This window comes from Chaetodon auriga, chromosome 12 (assembly GCF_051107435.1).
Source record: "Chaetodon auriga isolate fChaAug3 chromosome 12, fChaAug3.hap1, whole genome shotgun sequence".
Classification (NCBI taxonomy): Eukaryota; Metazoa; Chordata; class Actinopteri; order Chaetodontiformes; family Chaetodontidae; genus Chaetodon; species Chaetodon auriga.
In genome coordinates, this window is record NC_135085.1 from 7,496,780 (window position 1) to 7,514,753 (window position 17,974).

A 17,974-nucleotide genomic window follows, 5' to 3' on the forward strand; every position below is an offset into this window, starting at 1 on the left:
AAATTGATTACTTTCTTATATTCATATAAAGCAAGAAAGCACATACAGGGAGACGCAGGCGTTATGCACGAGAATAACATGTAAAACTTGTTTGATTTGATTTAAAGGTCTTTTAATGTCGTTCAGAAAAAAAGGATATACAAACAGGAAATAAATACCTAAAAATAATATCACAGCACAGTAATATTAAATGCCGGAAAGCATTGATTTGGTGATTTGAAGTTCAGAAAACGTCAAAACCATCTTACAGTTGGCTGTTAAGTCAAACTGGATTAGATATGTAGGTTATATAAAACAGATGTTTCAAGAGCATTTTAAATAACGGCTTTTGCTTTCAGTCTTGTTTAATGCGTGGAATTCTTTTCACACATGAAAGTTAACTGACTTTTGGGGGAGTAACGGCAAACCAGTTGATTTAGCTCCAGTTTGCAGTTGGAAGAACTGCTGCCTTCAGGGCTCTTTGTTTGCTCGTCTATCGAAAAGCCAAACTTCAACTGGCCAGACAAAACGCTGAGCAAACAAAAATGGTAGTGAATACCACTTTTATTTTACGTTTGCTAAGAAAGTTAACATGCTAATTGTTTCCCATGTGTCACGTCTGGGAGAGAAAGTTAGCAGAGAGCTAACTAATAATTTAGGTACCGCGGGGAGTTTCAACCAATAAGCGCAAAAGTTCCGACAGTCGTGAATCAAACACTCACTATTGCGTCCGGTTCAGACAAAGTAGCATGACAACAGCATATGAATGAGTTTGTGTTGGGCCTCCAGTAAGCTTTACGCCTCGGGGAGCTTACACGTAATATTTTGGCAACATTGTGACTTTTTTTTCCCTCAGATATTCCCATTGTCCTAGTTCTCCCCAGGGCTTGAAGGGCTAAGGTAGCTTAGCATCATCTCCTCGATCTTAACATTATGCTGACCGGCAGTGATTAGCCAACGTTAGCTAGCTAGCTAACCGCTAGCAGCTTTCGATAATGTTGAAATAGTTGACCTTAATGGGTAGGAAAATAAGAAATTCTCATTTTCGTCAAAGGATAAATCGTGTGTGGTATTTTGTCTTGGAGTAAATCATTTTAAAATGGACCTTAATTTTTACTCCGAATTGTCGGATGGTTGTGCTCAAAATGTTGACTCGGAGTTTTTGGACACCCAAGCTTATGGTGGATACTCTGAGGAAAATAAGGTAAGTCCACCTAAAACGAACCTATCTGTAATCTGAACGTTGAGCTTTGATTAGTGGAGATGCCAAAGTTTCACATCAGTTACTTTAATGGCAACGGTGTGTTTCAGTTTCCAGAGGGCAGCGACAGTTACCTCACCATCAGTGGAGCGGGCCACCCTTTCTTGTCCGCCGAGGTGAGTGAATTCAAACATGGTAGTGCAGTTTAATAAGTCTTCATTGTTCTTTAAACATTTGTGTTAGTCCATCGTGGACTGACCCATTATTCTGTGTCTTTCTCCACATACAGCAGACATTCCATACTCCCAGTCTCGGGGATGAGGTGTTTGAGATCCCCCCCATCTCCCTCGATCCAGACCCGACTCTGAGCATCAGTGATGCCGTGTCTCACTTTGAGTTGACTGATGGGTCAGACGACACCGGGGGACCTTCAGGCTCCCGTAGCCTTGTTAGCAACCTGGTGGTCGAGGCCAATGACCCTTCCTTTGCTTCCACTTTTGTGAACTCTGGGTCTCAAGGCCTGGAGCAGCTGAACCTCGGGGCCATGGGCCAAGCTGGAGGGGGGGCTCTGCTCAGCTCTTCGGCTTTGGTGAGTGCTCCTCCAGCGGACCCTCACACCAGGATCCTGTTCATGTCTTTAAATGTTAGCTGTTCACAAATGCAATTAAGACTTGCTTGCAACTCTTTGTGTTCATATCCCTCTGCAGGAAATGGGGAATTCCAGTGGTTCACACTTCAGCAGCTCGTCCCCCATGACCATTGATGTCCAACTCAGTGACATTGGTCATGGTCTTTTAGGAAGCAGTCACCTGTCCACTATTAACCAGACTGAGCTGACAATGGGTCTCGGGGGTGAAAACATCAGGCATCATTCAGAGACACCTGAGCAGCCGCTGTCTGCCACACCATCACCAGCTGGGTCCCTGCAGGATGAGGACATGGATGACTTCAAGGTGAGGGGTTACACCTGCAGAGGCCTGCATCGCTGTCTCCTGGATCAGATTATCACAGTCATGTATGAATATATTTTGGATCCCATTCAGTTTTTTAGATCTTGCAGCTAATATGTCTTCTCCCCTCATTTCCACTTTTCCTCTCCCTACTCAGAGGAGTGTGCTGGTAGACTCCCCCATGTCTTTCTCCTCTACCCTCTCCCACATGTCCTCCCACTCAGCTCCTACATCTTCTGTGTCCCTGGCTGTGGCCAGGAGGGGTGGGGGGAAGCCGGCCACACTGGCCGCAGTGACTGGGGCGGTGGGCGCTAAGAAAGGAAGGAAGAAGAAAGACCCCAATGAACCACAGAAGCCTGTTTCAGCGTACGCCCTGTTCTTCAGAGACACTCAGGCAGCTATTAAGGGCCAGAACCCCAACGCCTCTTTTGGGGAGGTGTCAAAGATTGTGGCTTCCATGTGGGACAGCCTGGCTGAGGAACAGAAACAGGTAGAACACGTGCTTATATACAGTATATTAATATCCTGTGTCAGCTATTTTTTGTGGTGATGTGCAGACAAATGATATCTATTTATAACTGTAGAACTTGATTTGTCTCCACCAGGTGTACAAGAGAAAGACAGAAGCAGCCAAAAAGGACTATTTGAAAGCACTGGCAGCTTATAAAGCCAACCAGCTCTCACATGTAAGATCATGTTGTTCAGTACAGGTAAACCAGTTGATTGCTGTGTCATTGCTATGGCTTTTCTAATTTTTTCAACCTGTTATCACCACAGCCTGTCGCTGACGAGATGGAGGCCGCCCCTTCACCACCTCCGCCGGTGGTCAACCTGACACCTGCAGCCCTTCCCTCTGCTGCTCACCAGGCCATCCGCCCGGCTAGCAACAACCTAGAAGAGAACACCATCACCAACATTTGTGCCTCCAACATCATCCTGGACGTCCCGGAGATGACCACGCGTTCCCGCACGGGGGCAACCAAAGCCGCCGCTCCAGCAGCTGCAGTACCCCCTGCCCAGACCATCACCAAGATCATAATTCCAAAGCACATGTTGCAGGCGGGGGGCCAGGTGGTCACTGTGTTGCCGGGAGGGGTCCGCGCCTTGCAGCCTACGCTGGTAGTGTCAGGCGCCTCTCGTCAGCCACCTCCACTGCAGCAGATGCAGAACGCGCCACCTCCGCCCCGGCTCCAGCAAATGGCACCAGCACCTCCACCTTTACAGGCCAAGCCCCGCGAGGGAAGCGGCACGCCAGGTCTCCCTGTGTCCGTCACGGCTACGCCCCCACCTCCGCTCCAGATAAAAATAGTCCCTGCTTCCCTGCAGGGCAAAGACGCCCTGCCAATTATTGTCCCTAATACGGTGGCTGTGTCATCTACCGCGACTTTATCTGTCCAGTCTGCACCCGTTGTGTCAGTGCAGGTGGTGAACTCCGCTGACACGACAGGCAATACAGACGAGGATGAAGTCACAGAAGTGCTGCCTTCAGAAGAGGTGAATGTCTTCATTCATTGTTGTTGTTAATTTTGGTTTGCTTTGTGTGAGGCCTGTTTATCTACAAATATCTGTTTGATTGTTTATGGTTTAGCCTAATTTTGGGTAATTTTCATTTCTTTGAAGGTGGCTTATAATTTATCCTCAGACAGCGCCAAGCTGTGTCGCAGCAACAGATTCTTCACTTTTCAGACTATTGTTCAAATTTAAGTGGGTGAAAATTTAAGTCACTGCCAAATCTTTGCCATTATGTGCTTGACAAGTCAGAAGATGTTAAATTGTATCTCTCCCAATTTACTGCTACAATAGTGCTTAGAAATCTTGGGCTTTTTATGTTTTTTTCTTCTTTTTGTTTGTTGTTCTTTTAGTTTTTTGCCACTTATTTAGAAAAGACCCATTTAATAGCAAAGTGAAAATAAATCCACAAAAACAAAACAAAGCCCAAATTCTAAGTATTCACCCATGAGTGCTTACTATGCTTACAAATCCCTACTGATTTTAGGTTCAGAAACAACACAAAGGGCCAATCCTAACAAATCTGTCAAAAGTTGGCACTGAACATCTCTGACTAGAGTCGGGTCATTCGTTAGAACAGGGAGAATACAGCACGACTGTACATCAGTGTGTCTGTGTGAGAAGAGGCAGTTCTGACATAGCGCCCTTGTTCCCATCCCTGAGGCGGGAGACGCTGTGCACACGAACACTGTTGCCTGGGCATTTCATCTGTTTTATAGCAGAGTGGTTAAGATGATGCCCATATGACATCTGGGATAGTGAAAAATGTCAGTTCACTCAGCAGCTCATGCATATAGATGATACAGATCAACACAGACCCAAAGCTGTAGCTGCTGTCAAAGGTGCCTCTACTTAACACTGACCTGAAGAGGATGGGTACATATGCAGGCAGTTATTTTGTGTTTTATATATGTTGACTTTGACATGAAATCTCTTTTTTATCTAATGTGATTTAAAGTTGTAGAACAATAATGTGTGCAGAAAATACCAGCAATCAGTCTTAATGACACTCTTCCAAATCTTTGCTCCTTTTTCAGGATGAGATGGAGGTGAGTGAGTCCAGTGGTGCTCCAGCTATGAGGAGTGTGTGTGTGAGGGCAGGCTGCAACAACCCGGCCATAGAGAGCGACGACTGGGACAAAGAATACTGCAGCAATGAATGTGTGGCCACACACTGCAGGTGTGTAGAGGTTTGAAACATGGACTTGTTTACATTTTGTTTCCAGCACACATTAGCAAACTTTTTTGAATGGAATACTTTTTGTTTTTCAGAGATATATTCAGAGCGTGGTGTTCGATCAGGAATCAGAACATGGGAACGGTGAAATAAAGGGCGGCTGCTAGCCATCGCATCAGCACAACACTAAGAGCCAGTGTTCAAGGACGGATGCAGAGCCGGTGCAGTACAGAAACGTCAGACGTATTTCACTGCAGTGTCAGTTCTCTCATTGTTTTGTACATGTACTGTAAGTTTGACAGTTGCTGTTCAGCACAGTAAACAAATAGTATTGCTAAACGGCGCCAAGTTAGGACAGCGATTCCACGTTTTGGCACAGACAGTTCTTACACGATGTTATGTATACAGCTTTTATTCATCAAGGGACTTCAAGGCAGCTAGAGAAGATCAGCACAATGAAGTATTTAAGTTGGTCAAGATACATTTTTCTTTTTTACTACAGCCCACACAGGTCAGTTTATACTTGCTAACTGTAAATTGTTGGAAAAGTGTTCCTTAAAATTCTCTGACAAAGAGGATGAACATTTTGAGGCTTGACCGTACGGAGCTCCATGTTGATTTCAAACTGATGCTCTGAAATGTTCTGGTGTTTCAAGTCTTTTGCAATAAGCAAGAGAAACCATTCAAACAATTCCACTTGTTTTGTTACATAGCTGAAATATGCATTAGTCTGAGTGGGAAGATAGTTTGTATCACTGTATACCTGTTTTTGTACTGTGGCCTTCTAGGTTTAATATTGCCTTCATTTGTTTTGTAAAACACTGCTCAGATCATCATCAGTTGTTAAAAAAACTTGACTTTTATGTTTTCTTAATAAATCAGCAAACTTGCTCAATCCAGCGCATTTTCTCTTTTTACTCTGTCTCTTAAAACGAGACTGCTGTACCTTAAAGCTGTCTGACTCTGTTGCTCTTAATAATTCGTTTGATTTAGTGTCTGACAAGTTGTTCTGATCACTCAGTCTGTTGCTTTCAGCTCATTCATCTCATTTCCCCTGCTACAATTAGCTGCAGTTTGTATCTTTGTTCTTTTGAATGATATCACAAGGATATAGTTTTACCCATCTTTGAAATATTGAACTGGAGGGTAAAGAGTTCAATTCTGATTTTTCAGTTTGCAAGTGACTGATTATCATGTTAAAAATGCCCAAAACATTGAGAAATCTGTAATAAAGCCCTTTTCAGCCTTTCAGTTTATCATATCCTTGTGTCACATTCTATTTAAAAAAAATACTGTATACAGTTATATATATACTGAAATTGAGATCCACAATTAAAGCAAAAATCACACATACATATCTTAAAACACCTTTCAATATAAAAATATATTACTAGGTAAATCTTCAGTTTTTTTGGCTTTGATTTAGGTCTTTACAGACCCTTTCAGTGCAAATCACCATCGCTCCCCTTGATCAGAGCTGGATTTAAGGCAGTCTGGATCCAGTGTTGACTGAATATTTAGTTTGTTGGATTGTTCATGAAGCTTTCACAATAGAGGCTCTGCTGGGTGGGTTCACGCGGTAAAGCCCCAGACCCAGGCACACGGGCTGAGTCAGTTCAGCCTTGAACTTGTGCAGCAGTGTGAGTGTGGATTCCACAGAACTGAATGTGATGTTGCCTTTTTCAAAATCAACCATCACTGCAATTCGAGTGCTCTGCAAGGTTTCGGAGAGAACTGTCTTTCCACTATTATGGTAGGCAAACAGCTCGCCTTTCCCGTTGTGCGTGAGGCTCCAGGACAGCGCGTTGTTTCCGAAGGCGCTGCTGTACTTGCTCTTTCTTTTAATGCTCTTGTAGGACACTGCGATGTCCCAGTATCCCTCAGCTTCCACCTCCCAGACGTGGGTACCAGTGGAGAAGCACTGGGCGGAGAGGACCTGCGGGGCTTCCTCGAAACGGCTTTTACTGCTGGGATAGCTTACCTTGGTTTTCAATCGCTCAACTGTTTGGAGGTCAGCAGAGACTCCAAGGAAAGGACTGGCTGTGTCCAGGTCCAAGAGGAGAATTCCTGAGAGATAGACAGAAAGACCATGTGGGTGTACAGACACCATTTTGATGCTACCCGTATCCAGCCCATGGAAAGTGGTAATCAGCAAGACCTTTACTTCACTCAGGGCTTTTGAAGCTGCAGCCTGACTTGGTCTGGTGTGACCATTAGCTTGTTGTTAGCGGACTCTCCATAGCTATTGATCTGTAGCTAATATTCCTTTTGCTGACTTTATAACTCGTCCTTTACATTTTCTAAGATTGCATTGTGTTTTAGCATTCATCATTAATCCTCTATCACTTATGTTGCTGTTCAGCAAAAGTCTCACTTTAAAATCACAGTGCTCAGCATTTATCAGTATAAACCTGGATAACATTAGAATCATGATAACTGATATGAATAACTCGGTCTGTGCATGTTCCATGTTTACATCATATCCTGAATGTGATCGTGTAAATACGCTCATTGTCAGCTGATCTCACAGTGACTCTCTGAATGGTCAGCATCACACTGACAGTAAATGGAGCAGCCAAACTTAAGTTAGAGCATCTCCATCAGGCTCGTCAGTGTACTCCTACACAAAGACACAGTAGTTTCCTCTGACTGCCTTTTCCTTAACATTTCCATCTTAACAGATCATTTTGTACCTTCATCTTCTGTCGCTGCAGTTTTGTTGCTCTTCACTGGATGGTCAACCAAGAGTCCTGTGTAGAGATTTAAAATCAAAAACTAGAAACATAAAAAGATCACACAGGTTGGCTGAGGTCGCCCTGTACAAGGAGCATCAGACAATCTTACTTATTAACCTTCCTTGTGACACCATGGACTGATTATATGGACAAATCAACAAAACAGGGCTCACAACTCCTGTTTGATACTACCTGTAATACTAAAAAATAAAATCCCAAAATGCTGACCTATTCCTTTAATACCCTATTCACATAGCCACTAGCAAACGTCACACTCCCTGTTTTAACTTTGGAATTTCCTCTCGCAGAACTAATAAAGGAATATTGAATTGAATATTGAATTAATATGAAAGGTGAGACGTGCTGACCACAACAGACTGCGAGCAAAGCTGTATTGCCTGTGTTTGTCGTATCAGCAGGCAGCAGAGGGAATCTCAAACCTGCCTTCTTACCTGCGATGGTGGAATAAATGTGATGCACACGGTTCTGCTGCTTGTCCAGCGCCTCTGTTAGCGTCTGGTTTTCCACAGAGTAGATGTAGGCTGGTTCATAAAAAGATAAGACATCAATGAGTGCATGTTCTCTCACACACACACACACACACACACACACACGAGACCAACACGATGCTAGGGCTTTGTATTCTCATACCATAATACAGAACAATGAACCACAGACAGAGCAGGACCACTGTGACACTGTTGAGGGGCGAGTTGGCAGCGTTCCCTTTCCGTTTCTGTCAGGAGGGAAACACATTATTAGATCTGAAGAGTGTTGAAAAGAAACTGGAAACTCTTTAAAATCACAGGTAAAGAGAAACAGAGCATACTTCACGTTGGATGTCTTCTTGTAGTTTCTTTACAGACTTGTTATATTCTGTCATTTGCTCCTTGAGCATTTCGAAGCGTTGGTCCATGTAATCCTGTTGAATGCACACACACACACACACACACACACACACACACACACTGTTATACTTTAAACACATTAACATCCAGTTTTGCCCTTTTACTTCTCCTTAAATAGCTTAAAGTTGACAGTATCTTATAAATCTGGTGTGTCAGCAGTCAAGGAGTGAATGAATGGGGAGGGAGGTGAAAGTCAGACTGAATCTCAGGGACCAGAAAATCCAGTTTCCTCATAGCGAAACCAACTGGTGGTCTCCCATTCTTACTCTGTAAATCCAACCTGGTGTTTTCTTCTTGACATTATAAAGCCAAGATTTTTCCTGTGTGATACAGTGCAAAAGAGTGTAATTCAGAACTCACGGTCAGCTTTCTCCGCAGGACAGTGGAGGCCTCAGTGGCCAGGCTGTGCTGCTTGCTCTCCAGTGCGCACATGTTGCAAATGTAGCGCCTGGATGCATTGCAGTAGTACCTCAGCACCTCGTCCTCGTGCTCCGGGCATTTCCTCTCCAGGAGGTCACCCAGAGGCTTGACCAAGGCGTGTCCCGTGAACACCGGCAGCTCCTGGTGGTCCCTGACATGCTCTTGGCACATTGACACCTCACACTTCAGACATGTTTTAATGGCCAGAGTTTTTTTCCCCAGGCAGCAGTCGCAGTACACACTTTTTGTCTGCTCGTCCTGCTTACACACATTGAGAGGTGGTAAAAGGTGTGACATGAATCCACATTTGAGGATTATTTTCACATTCCAATATTCTTAGTTTTTTCTCTGCATCTTTTAAGTAGCACGATTAAAGAGACTGTAGGTGAAAAAAGGTGCTTATAGATACCCTCCTCTTCCTGTTCGCCCTGAAGTCCTCTGCAATGTAGGTCAACGCGTAGCTCTTCTGTACCTCAATGACTTGTCCGAAATATCCTCTACAGTCTGGGCAACGGAAGGGCATGTCTGAGGAGTGATCCATCATGTTCTCCAGACAGCCCATACACATGCTGTGTCCACAGGGCAGCTGCCGGGGATCCTTAAAGATGTCCTGGCACACTGGGCACGTCAGCATCTCCTCAAGCTTTGTTTTCTCTGTGTCTTCCATTCTTGATCCCTCTTTTTTCGAAGAGTGCTGGTGAGCATGAAAAGAACAGACAGCACAGAGTTAACTGCAGCGTCTGGACAGCACTCAGCTGCTGCCTTTGGAAACACTTCCTGTTTCATTCATTTCTATTAGCTTTAGCACAAGATCATAGGAGCACAGTGGGATCTGTAAAATGAGTCCTACCTTTAAAGCTAAAGCCAACTAAAGCCCTCAGGACAGCCTGTCTTCTGTCTTCCGTCCCCACATTCGTGAAAATGAAAGTGCTGCTGACTTTATAGTTCTTCTTCCTGGTGGGGCGGGGCCTAAGAGGACGACGACTTAAAGTAACTCGGTCTCTACAATTGATAGGATTCCAATTTTCATTATTAGATATTCCAAAATATAACAGAATGATTGTTAAAGTGCTACTTTTTGTTCATTCAGGGAGACTAAAAATAAATACGTTTTGTGAGCCGTTTACGCACGGTGGACATCAATAACATTAATATAACAATAATATTAACAATAGATTAATAATGTCTGCTCAGTTAAGTGTTTTAAGTCCAGGCCTGTCTGTCCATGTTGACTGTCATGGTTCAACGAAACGGCCCAGAGCCGTCATTCATGTTCAGCTTCCACCTGCGGGTGAACTGAAAACAGTTTTAGAAAGTGTGGATTGTGTCTTGAGATTCAACCAGTAAATTCCTGGAGAATCTTACATTTACTGAATCAGGTGTAAAACACTTTGTTTTTCTTCGCCTCACTGAAGACCCCGTGACGGTGAAACTGGGCGACATTTTCAGCAGTTGGTGAATCCTCTTTGCTGAGTGTCAACTTGTGCGTCAGGAGTTGCACCCCAACTCTGTCTAGACATACACTGAAAACGTGTTGACTTACTTCACTTTTCTTTACGTTTCTCTCATGTCCAGCGAGGTTAAACGACGATAAATCCGCTCAGAAACACATGACAGATCTTCTGTCATCGTCGCCATCGCATTTAGTATGAAGTGGTTAATCCTGAGTTTGTAACTTGGCTCCATCGATGGTTAAAGTGAAAACAGGACCTGCTAGCAGTTCGTTGAAATTACTTTTCATAGCGTAGGTTCACTAAAATGTAAATATGAAATAAAAAAGCGACGTGAAGGTCAAGCCATTCATGTATAGTACTATTATACATTACCTTATATCATTGAATACATCTCTAACTCACTGGCTCCATGGCAACATGACACTTCCTGTTTTCATCACCCAAAGCATGATGGGAACCCTGGTGGCAAAAATATAGGAATTCTCAAATTCAAGGACCTTTTAACACAAAGTTTTGACGGTAACAAAGCTCAGAATGGAAGACTGAGATTTTATACCTTCATATACAACTTATAAACCTTTTATATTAGGTGCTTCACACTGAATGCAGTGTGTTGAGGGTTCACAACAACAACAACAACAACAACAACAACAACAACAACAACAACAACAACGGTGTACTCCAAAAATGTCTTTTTTTTATTAATGTAAAAGAAAAATGTTATTCCAAAGTATTTTAACATTAAAAGTTATTATAAAGCCAGCACAGACAGAAAGAAGCCTACAAACATTCGGTGATCATAACAGGAATACAAAACTAAACACTTTGACAAGAGACGCAAGTGGACAGTAAAAAATGAAACAGTTAATATCAACGAATATCCACATCAACACAAACATCAGTGGGAGTACTTCATATATAAGCTGGACACAGGAAAGGTTGGCAGGGATATGGAGGACTGAAACTGCCAAGATAAAAAATAAATACTCAACAAATGAATATTCTATTAAATGCACCAAAAACAAAGCAGCTTTTATTTATTTAATGACATAAAATCAGAGTTCTACTTTAACTTTTGTCCATATATATTTACCTCTTGATTCATTCACTTATTTACTTTTCCATTCAATTTATTCATTTCTAAATGTACTTATTTATCTGCATTTATTTTTGTGTTATTTTCCATTTGTATCCCATTTACTTCCTCAGACTTTTTTTATTTCTATTGTATTTTGTTTTTTTACATTTCTGCTTCGTTATGCACGAGTAGTCTGTCATCCAAAGTGAGTCATGGGGTCAACACCATCGGCAATCAGACAGTCTCAGACTCACTGCTGTCAGACTGAGGTGATTTACAGCAGATTGGACCAGGACTTAAATATGGATCACATTTTATGGAGAAACATTTTCTGGTTTTCCCCTGCGATGTCCCCCGACTGCTCTGCCTCAATGACTTATACTATATATAGTTTGAAGTGTTGCCAAAGTAACCACTACCGGTAGCTGCAGGCAGCTCCTTAGCCCAGTCAACCATGCAGCTAACTCTCAGCCTGCTAACTGACTTTCACTGCAGAGTCCTCCCTGCAGCTAACTAATTAATGAGGCCCTTGCCCCAGAAACAGCCTCCAGCATATATTTTTCCAACGTAATTCTTATCTCATTTATGGCCTGATAAATAGTAAATTGATCAAGTTCAGATGCATTCATTGCTATTTTGCAAGTTACTTTAGCTGTGCTCTCAGGACCGGCGTGAGTTTGCAGTACTTCTGAGAATACCAATGTGGTCTCTTCTTAGTTGAAGACCCACAGTGAGCCTGGCCACCGGTGTGGAGGGCAAGGCAAGTATAATGCATCAACCAGCAGGCGAAAAGTGGACCCACTGACACATTTTGCATGACAGCCCCCTCACTGACGTACTGAAGATGAATTGCATAATGGAAAAAAAACAAAACAGAAGCAGAACAGAAATAAATACGATTGGGGAAATAAAAAGGAAGGAAAAGGCAAAATGCACATAAATACATATATAAAAATCAATAAATTAAATGGAAAACCAACGGGATGAATACAAAGGTAAATAAATACAGAAACAAATTAAGGAAGAAATATTAACTTATGTCACATTTCATCCTTCATTTATTTTTAATTCTGGCAGCTTTGGTCCTCCACACTGGTGAGAAACATCATCATACACAACAGTCTCCAAGCAGCAGCAGAGTACGTCTGCATATATGTAGTAGGCCTGGTTAACTGTGCTCGGTGGAGGGATCCCATGAAGACAGATCATGTGTTTCTCAAAATATCTGGTGCTAAAAAGTGCCAAGCAATTGTACAACTTTTGTACATGGTTACAGTCACCCTATAGCTCCACAAATTATGGCAAGGAGTAAGAACCAGGAATATAAGACAAAAACCATCAGTAGTACACGTTTCTGAAACAAAAAGAAAAACAAAACAAAACAAAACAAAAAAAAAGACCCATCACACTGCAAACCTTCTAATCCGTCATTAAAATATAACCTTTCTGGAAGGACTGAGTGCCTGGATCATGGTTTCTGTTTCTCTCATAGCTTTAACTTTACTTGTCACAACTAGCATGACAGTCTTGTACAAAAACCATACAGTGTCTTCAGTTTGAGGTAGAGAATGGCACAACCACCAAAACGGGCCACTTTTTCCAAGGCTACAAGCCAGCTATCATCCTGAACGACGGAACGAAGAACTCACACTGGTGTTTCTCTAGGTTCCTCATAATCCGGAACATCTTGCCACAGGTGGTGCAGGCGAAAGGCTTCTCTCCAGTGTGAAACCTCTGGTGTGCTTTCAGATTGTCTCGCAGACGGAAGCTTTTGCTGCACTGCATGCAGGTGTGTGGCCTCTCCCCGGTGTGGAACCTCATGTGGCGGCGGAGGCTCTTCCTCAACGCGAACGTCTTTGAACACACCAAACACGGGTATGGTCTTTCTCCGGTGTGAAAGCGCTCGTGCCGCCGGAGAATCTTCCTCCGTTTGAACGTCTTCTCACAGACACTGCAGACGTATCCATCGCGGGAATGCGTGACCACCTTCCGTAGCCGCCAAACGCCGTTTTCACTGGGGATGAAGCAGCAGAGGCGATGGCCTGTGTGAAGACCTTGGTGGCGCCGGAGGTCTTTGGGCAGAGGCCTGCCTGTTTTGTGCTTAACATCATGGCCTTTAGCAGTATCATCCTGAAGCGCCATCTCTGACGCGGGCACTGTGAGCACATTCACCAGCTGAACCGTGCAGGGACACATCAGCTTCTTGTCTGGAGAAGTCAGTTTCAGCTTCATGTGGAGATCGTCCTTTGTCTCCTTTGGCGTGTGGATCCGTTCCCAAATCCCAACCTGAAGAGGAGTCACAGCTCCATCAGATGGGGATGGACTGTAGGCGGTGCCCTTGGCGGTGCTGACACAGGCTTGCTGAGGCTCGGCTTGAACGGGTTTCTCTGAACTCTCGGGTTTGAGAGCTGGAGACTCTGGTTTGAGGATCAACGGGCAAACAAACTTCACTTTCTGTCCAGAAATGATATTCTGTGTGTCCGGCTGGATCACAAGAGGCTTCTGTTGAGTTGGAGAGCTTTGCGTAGATCCCTGTTTTAATGTGTCTGTCCATGTCCCTGCAGAGAAAAAAAACATAAATAAATTGTACGTCCCCGCCAGTCTTTTCTCATTCGGCTTGTTTTCAGGCATGAAATACGTAACATTGCTGGCTTCACCCATCTATCTTAAAATGATAAGGTGATCGGATATGGGAAGTATTTCTGCCACAACTTATTACAAAACTGCCTCTTTCACAGTGTTTCCTGGTTTATTCAGCTGATTGTACTCTCTTGATCCCCTTGCTACAGCATTTCCAGTAATCTGATGGTTTTCAGTTCTGACTTGTGCTGTGGTCAAAGTGATTTGGAAATGCTACTCGGACCATATGGTAGAAACAAGCTGCCACAAGGTTTGATGGACAATACCTAAATTTAAAGTTAGCCAATTACCTGTTCCACAGGTGTAGCCAAAATCAGAAAGACAGGCTTAAGGTGTTGGGGAAGTGTAGCACAGCACTGTCATATTCTCAGTGCGCCTCATCATGCTGTCCGTTTCTATCTGCTGAACTGTTCAGTTTGTTAATAAAAAGCCATATTTTATCAGAAATCAAGAACACAAAGCACAAGTGAGGAAAAAACTTAACACAAACATAACTCGGATGATTTGTATCACTCCTCTGCTTTCTGACAATTATTATTAGTGTGACAAATACTGTGCTCTCCGACCTACACTGGCCTAATGAATGTCTCACATCACATTTCCCACTTCCTCCTGTAAAATTTGTAGAGTGTAGTCTAAACTGCCGACGGTTGCAGTACCACAACCCCTGATTCTTAAAAAATTGGAACATGGTGTTATAATTAGGCTCCATTTTACTCACTGTGAATTATTTCCCTTTTCTTGTATTCATGTATTTTTCTGTCCTCATATGAACCTGCAAATCATACTCCTTAGTTTGAACACTGTGGCATTCTACTTGATAAGACGGACACCAGATGTGCCCACAGAATCCTTTCTTACCTGTCAAGGTTACGTCTGTCTCATTAGATACACGCCTTGAAACCAACACACACACACACACACACACACACACACACACACACACACACACCTTTTGTATTATATTTCAGTTAGTTCACATGAACTTTGGTTGGCCTGTTCACGTCAGAGATAACTGCCCAATGAGTGATCGCATGTAAGTCCAACCTCTGTACGGGGCAAGTTCCAGCCCAAGAAGATAAAATGTGTATACACCCGGAAGTCTGGGCTCGCTCTCTGTCACTTCGAGCCCAGCGCTGCCTTACTTTACCTGTGACCTGAATAAATTCTACATCTGTGAACTGAAGATTTCTCCAGTCATGTTCTTGGGCTTCCAACAAAAAAAAATCAGGCTATCAATGGGCATGTTTAGCACTGTGTTACATCACTTCTTCTTTAACAACAGTCAGTAAGCATTTGGGAAGTGACGACTCAAGCTGTTTAAAGTTTAAAGCGAAATTCTGTCCTGTAATCACTCAACTGTCCCAGATCTCAGTTGTCGTATTTCGCTTGTTGTCGGAATTTTCCCCTTTAGCCAAGAGGGCCTGACGTGCACGACTCCAAAAAAAATGTGAAATGTGGACACGTCAAACCACAGCACAGTTTTCCACTTTACGCCAGTAACATGCTCAGGCCCAGGGAAGCTGGTGCTGTTTCAGGTTGGACCTATTTAACATGTAGTCAGCAATTCAAATCCTCCACAAATATATTTTAGTTTGATTTGTATAATTTGTCTCACTCTCGTGCTTCCAGACCTTTTGTCTGTGTCTTTCATCCATTGATCTCAACTCACTGTTGCGGTCCTTTTGCTTACCAGGCAAAACAGCTTCTGTTTGATGATCAGCTTGAGTTTGAGACTCTGCTTCAAACTTGCTCAGCTCCACCATATCTGCAGTCTCTGCCACACCCTGATTAAGGAGGAAACATCATAAATGTGCGCAGTGTGAGTCATGACAACAACCTAAAATCACGGTATTAAACAAGAACTACTACAATAATCCATACTGCTATGACAAGCCGGCCGAGATGACACGCTAATGCATAAGTCACAAAGCCGCTCTCAGCCTGTTCGTGAACATTTCACGCATGACTTGCACCCTTGTAAAATCTCGCTGACCTGTTCATTCAAATGCGACCTGTCGGGGTCAACTCGATCATTATCTTCAGCCAGGAGGATTTCTGTTGGAATGAGGGATCCTTCCACCTCTTTCTCCTCCTCCTCCTCCTCCTCCCTGCATTCCCTCAAACAATCACTATGAAGCGGACCTGTGGAAAAGAAGGGGGGGAGGGGTCGAAACGGATTTGCAATGGAGTACTCCTTGCAGGAGTTCAGTACAACAACTAGGAACGAACACAGAGCAAGTGCAAGATATAAAGGCACGTGTGCATCACGACTAACGTGCGTTCATTGCATTAAAGATCTGTTAGACCGTGTTGCTAATTTCATCATGCAGCTAAAGGCTTTAGGAGCAACTAGTCCGCACTCTCCTCGTGCATCAGTCCTGCAGCCCAGCCAAGGACGTAAACAGGAAGTCACAGCACATACCACAAGACTCCAACGGCGAATAAATGTCCTCGTCCACCTGCACGCCGATGCTACGTTTTGTGTCTCCACTCGACAAACTGTCCAGCGTCTCAAATGTCTCATTTTCGCTTTTGTTGTCAGTGCGGCCCGCATCCACATCCAGCGCCGACGCTCCGTAGCTGCTCTCGAACAGTTTGGTTAACTCCACCGTGGCCGCTTTGACCAGCGCTCCCAGCACCGACTCCACCTGCGCCTGGAGGTTCATGACGCCCGAAGACATTCTGGCTGCTCCAGCTGGTCGGAAGTTAGCGCTTTTTAGCCAAAAATCAGGTGAACGTGGAAGTGAAAATTAGCAAACGTTTTTATTTACCAACGACTGCCACATGGCTTGCAGAGAAAAGGGGCGTGATTCCTGTTGGCGCAAGCGCCAAACACCGCGGGGGGAGGGGGCGCGAGACCAGAAGAGAGAGGGTCCGCTCCATTTTGAGTACGCCGGTGCACCTGTGAGCACGTGAACGCGTAAACCGTTCAAATGGTGTTTAACCTATTAACAAATACATGATCGTCAGCTGACTAAACAGATGTCGGGCTACAGGGTGGTCTGACTTTATGTGACTATGAGCGACATTCAGCAGCTGTCTGTCCTGTCCGTCTCGTCCGACTTGTTTGTCCACATGATCGTGGTTGGATCTGTTTTTTTTATCTCTGCCGTCTGAGATCACTGGCAAATGGCGTGCAGACTCCGCCCACTCGGTGCACCACAGGCGTACGCCGACGAAGAAATGTCGCGCATCCTCTGGTTTGAGATAGTTTACAGCGAAAAAATATTTTCTTTCTATTTACTTTTCTTTTAGTTTTATTTGCATTTATGTGCTTTTGCCTTTTTTCCAAACTGTAAAAGTATATCTTTGTGTGAAGTGGCTTTATTTGAGTACAAAAATTAAAATCAATACACATTACTGTCCATTATGGAAGACACTAACGAGCTAAACAATTAGTTGCTATGCGTGCATGTATGAAAACTAAATAAACTGTGTACTTACTGTTAATCATAGTGGAATATTAATACGGTCTTGAGATTTATTTGGTTTTCTAGTGCAGCATGTAGGAGATATATTTCTAAAGTGGACCAGTGACCATGTTGGTGGTAAGAACAGACAACACAAACTTTCCATTAAAAAAAGCCTCTTAATTTGTGTCTCGGCTTCCAGACACTTTGTGCCTCTGCAGCAGTTCATCCTCAGGCTGGGAGAAGATTTTAGCGTGAAATTTAATTTGAAGTGTGTCACACTGACAATAAACTGCAAGTCGAACTTGCAAATTGAGTTTTCTCTCCGTGTAATTTGTAGTCTCTCGGCTGGTGTGGATCAAAACTCACCTCTGGCTGTTCCACACACGCAGGCCTGCAGGCTTGACACGTAACAGTTGGGATTTGTATATACAGTTTAATGGGAAAATGTGTCCACATCTACAGTATGATGCTGCGTTGCAACCTGAACCCAATTAGCTGCTGTTTCAA

At 43.6% G+C, this 17,974-nt stretch overlaps 3 protein-coding genes across 3 annotated transcripts; 1 reads left to right on the forward strand and 2 right to left on the reverse strand.

Moving 5' to 3' along the window:
• The first annotated feature begins 705 nt into the window (after window positions 1-705).
• Window positions 706-5,711, forward strand: tox4a (TOX high mobility group box family member 4 a). Its single transcript, XM_076745637.1, has 9 exons — window positions 706-1,183; window positions 1,291-1,356; window positions 1,470-1,769; window positions 1,888-2,133; window positions 2,288-2,620; window positions 2,736-2,816; window positions 2,908-3,624; window positions 4,677-4,819; window positions 4,912-5,711. The coding sequence occupies exons 1-9, from the start codon at window positions 1,079-1,081 to the stop codon at window positions 4,967-4,969; spliced, it is 2,049 nt and encodes a 682-aa protein (XP_076601752.1). The 5' UTR covers window positions 706-1,078; the 3' UTR covers window positions 4,970-5,711.
• LOC143329642 (E3 ubiquitin/ISG15 ligase TRIM25-like) lies at window positions 5,216-9,835 on the reverse strand. The gene is made up of 8 exons (XM_076745638.1): window positions 9,730-9,835; window positions 9,289-9,573; window positions 8,820-9,137; window positions 8,381-8,473; window positions 8,203-8,287; window positions 8,004-8,093; window positions 7,510-7,566; window positions 5,216-6,883 (listed from the first exon to the last, which is right to left on the reverse strand). The coding sequence occupies exons 2-8, from the start codon at window positions 9,544-9,546 to the stop codon at window positions 6,351-6,353; spliced, it is 1,434 nt and encodes a 477-aa protein (XP_076601753.1). The 5' UTR covers window positions 9,547-9,573; window positions 9,730-9,835; the 3' UTR covers window positions 5,216-6,350.
• Window positions 9,836-11,010: 1,175 nt separating this feature from the next.
• On the reverse strand, window positions 11,011-16,864 carry LOC143328770 (uncharacterized). Its single transcript, XM_076744082.1, has 4 exons — window positions 16,477-16,864; window positions 16,048-16,196; window positions 15,745-15,838; window positions 11,011-13,969 (listed from the first exon to the last, which is right to left on the reverse strand). The coding sequence occupies exons 1-4, from the start codon at window positions 16,733-16,735 to the stop codon at window positions 13,017-13,019; spliced, it is 1,455 nt and encodes a 484-aa protein (XP_076600197.1). The 5' UTR covers window positions 16,736-16,864; the 3' UTR covers window positions 11,011-13,016.
• Between the last annotated feature and the right edge of the window lie 1,110 nt (window positions 16,865-17,974).

Bases quoted from the DNA above. Each gene is read 5' to 3' on its own strand.
- tox4a (XM_076745637.1), top strand. From the start codon at position 1,079: ATGGACCTTAATTTTTACTCCGAATTGTCGGATGGTTGTGCTCAAAAT. The intron at 1,184-1,290 runs GTAAGTCCACCT...GGTGTGTTTCAG, and splicing joins GATACTCTGAGGAAAATAAG to TTTCCAGAGGGCAGCGACAG. The intron at 3,625-4,676 runs GTGAATGTCTTC...CTCCTTTTTCAG, and splicing joins AAGTGCTGCCTTCAGAAGAG to GATGAGATGGAGGTGAGTGA.
- LOC143328770 (XM_076744082.1), bottom strand. From the start codon at position 16,735: ATGTCTTCGGGCGTCATGAACCTCCAGGCGCAGGTGGAGTCGGTGCTG. The intron at 15,839-16,047 runs GTCAGCGAGATT...CTCCTTAATCAG, and splicing joins GGTCGCATTTGAATGAACAG to GGTGTGGCAGAGACTGCAGA. The intron at 13,970-15,744 runs GTAAGCAAAAGG...TTTTCTCTGCAG, and splicing joins AACAGAAGCTGTTTTGCCTG to GGACATGGACAGACACATTA.
- LOC143329642 (XM_076745638.1), bottom strand. From the start codon at position 9,546: ATGGAAGACACAGAGAAAACAAAGCTTGAGGAGATGCTGACGTGCCCA. The intron at 9,138-9,288 runs GTATCTATAAGC...GTGTGTAAGCAG, and splicing joins GGGCGAACAGGAAGAGGAGG to GACGAGCAGACAAAAAGTGT. The intron at 8,288-8,380 runs GTATGCTCTGTT...CCCTCCTGACAG, and splicing joins AAGAAGACATCCAACGTGAA to AAACGGAAAGGGAACGCTGC.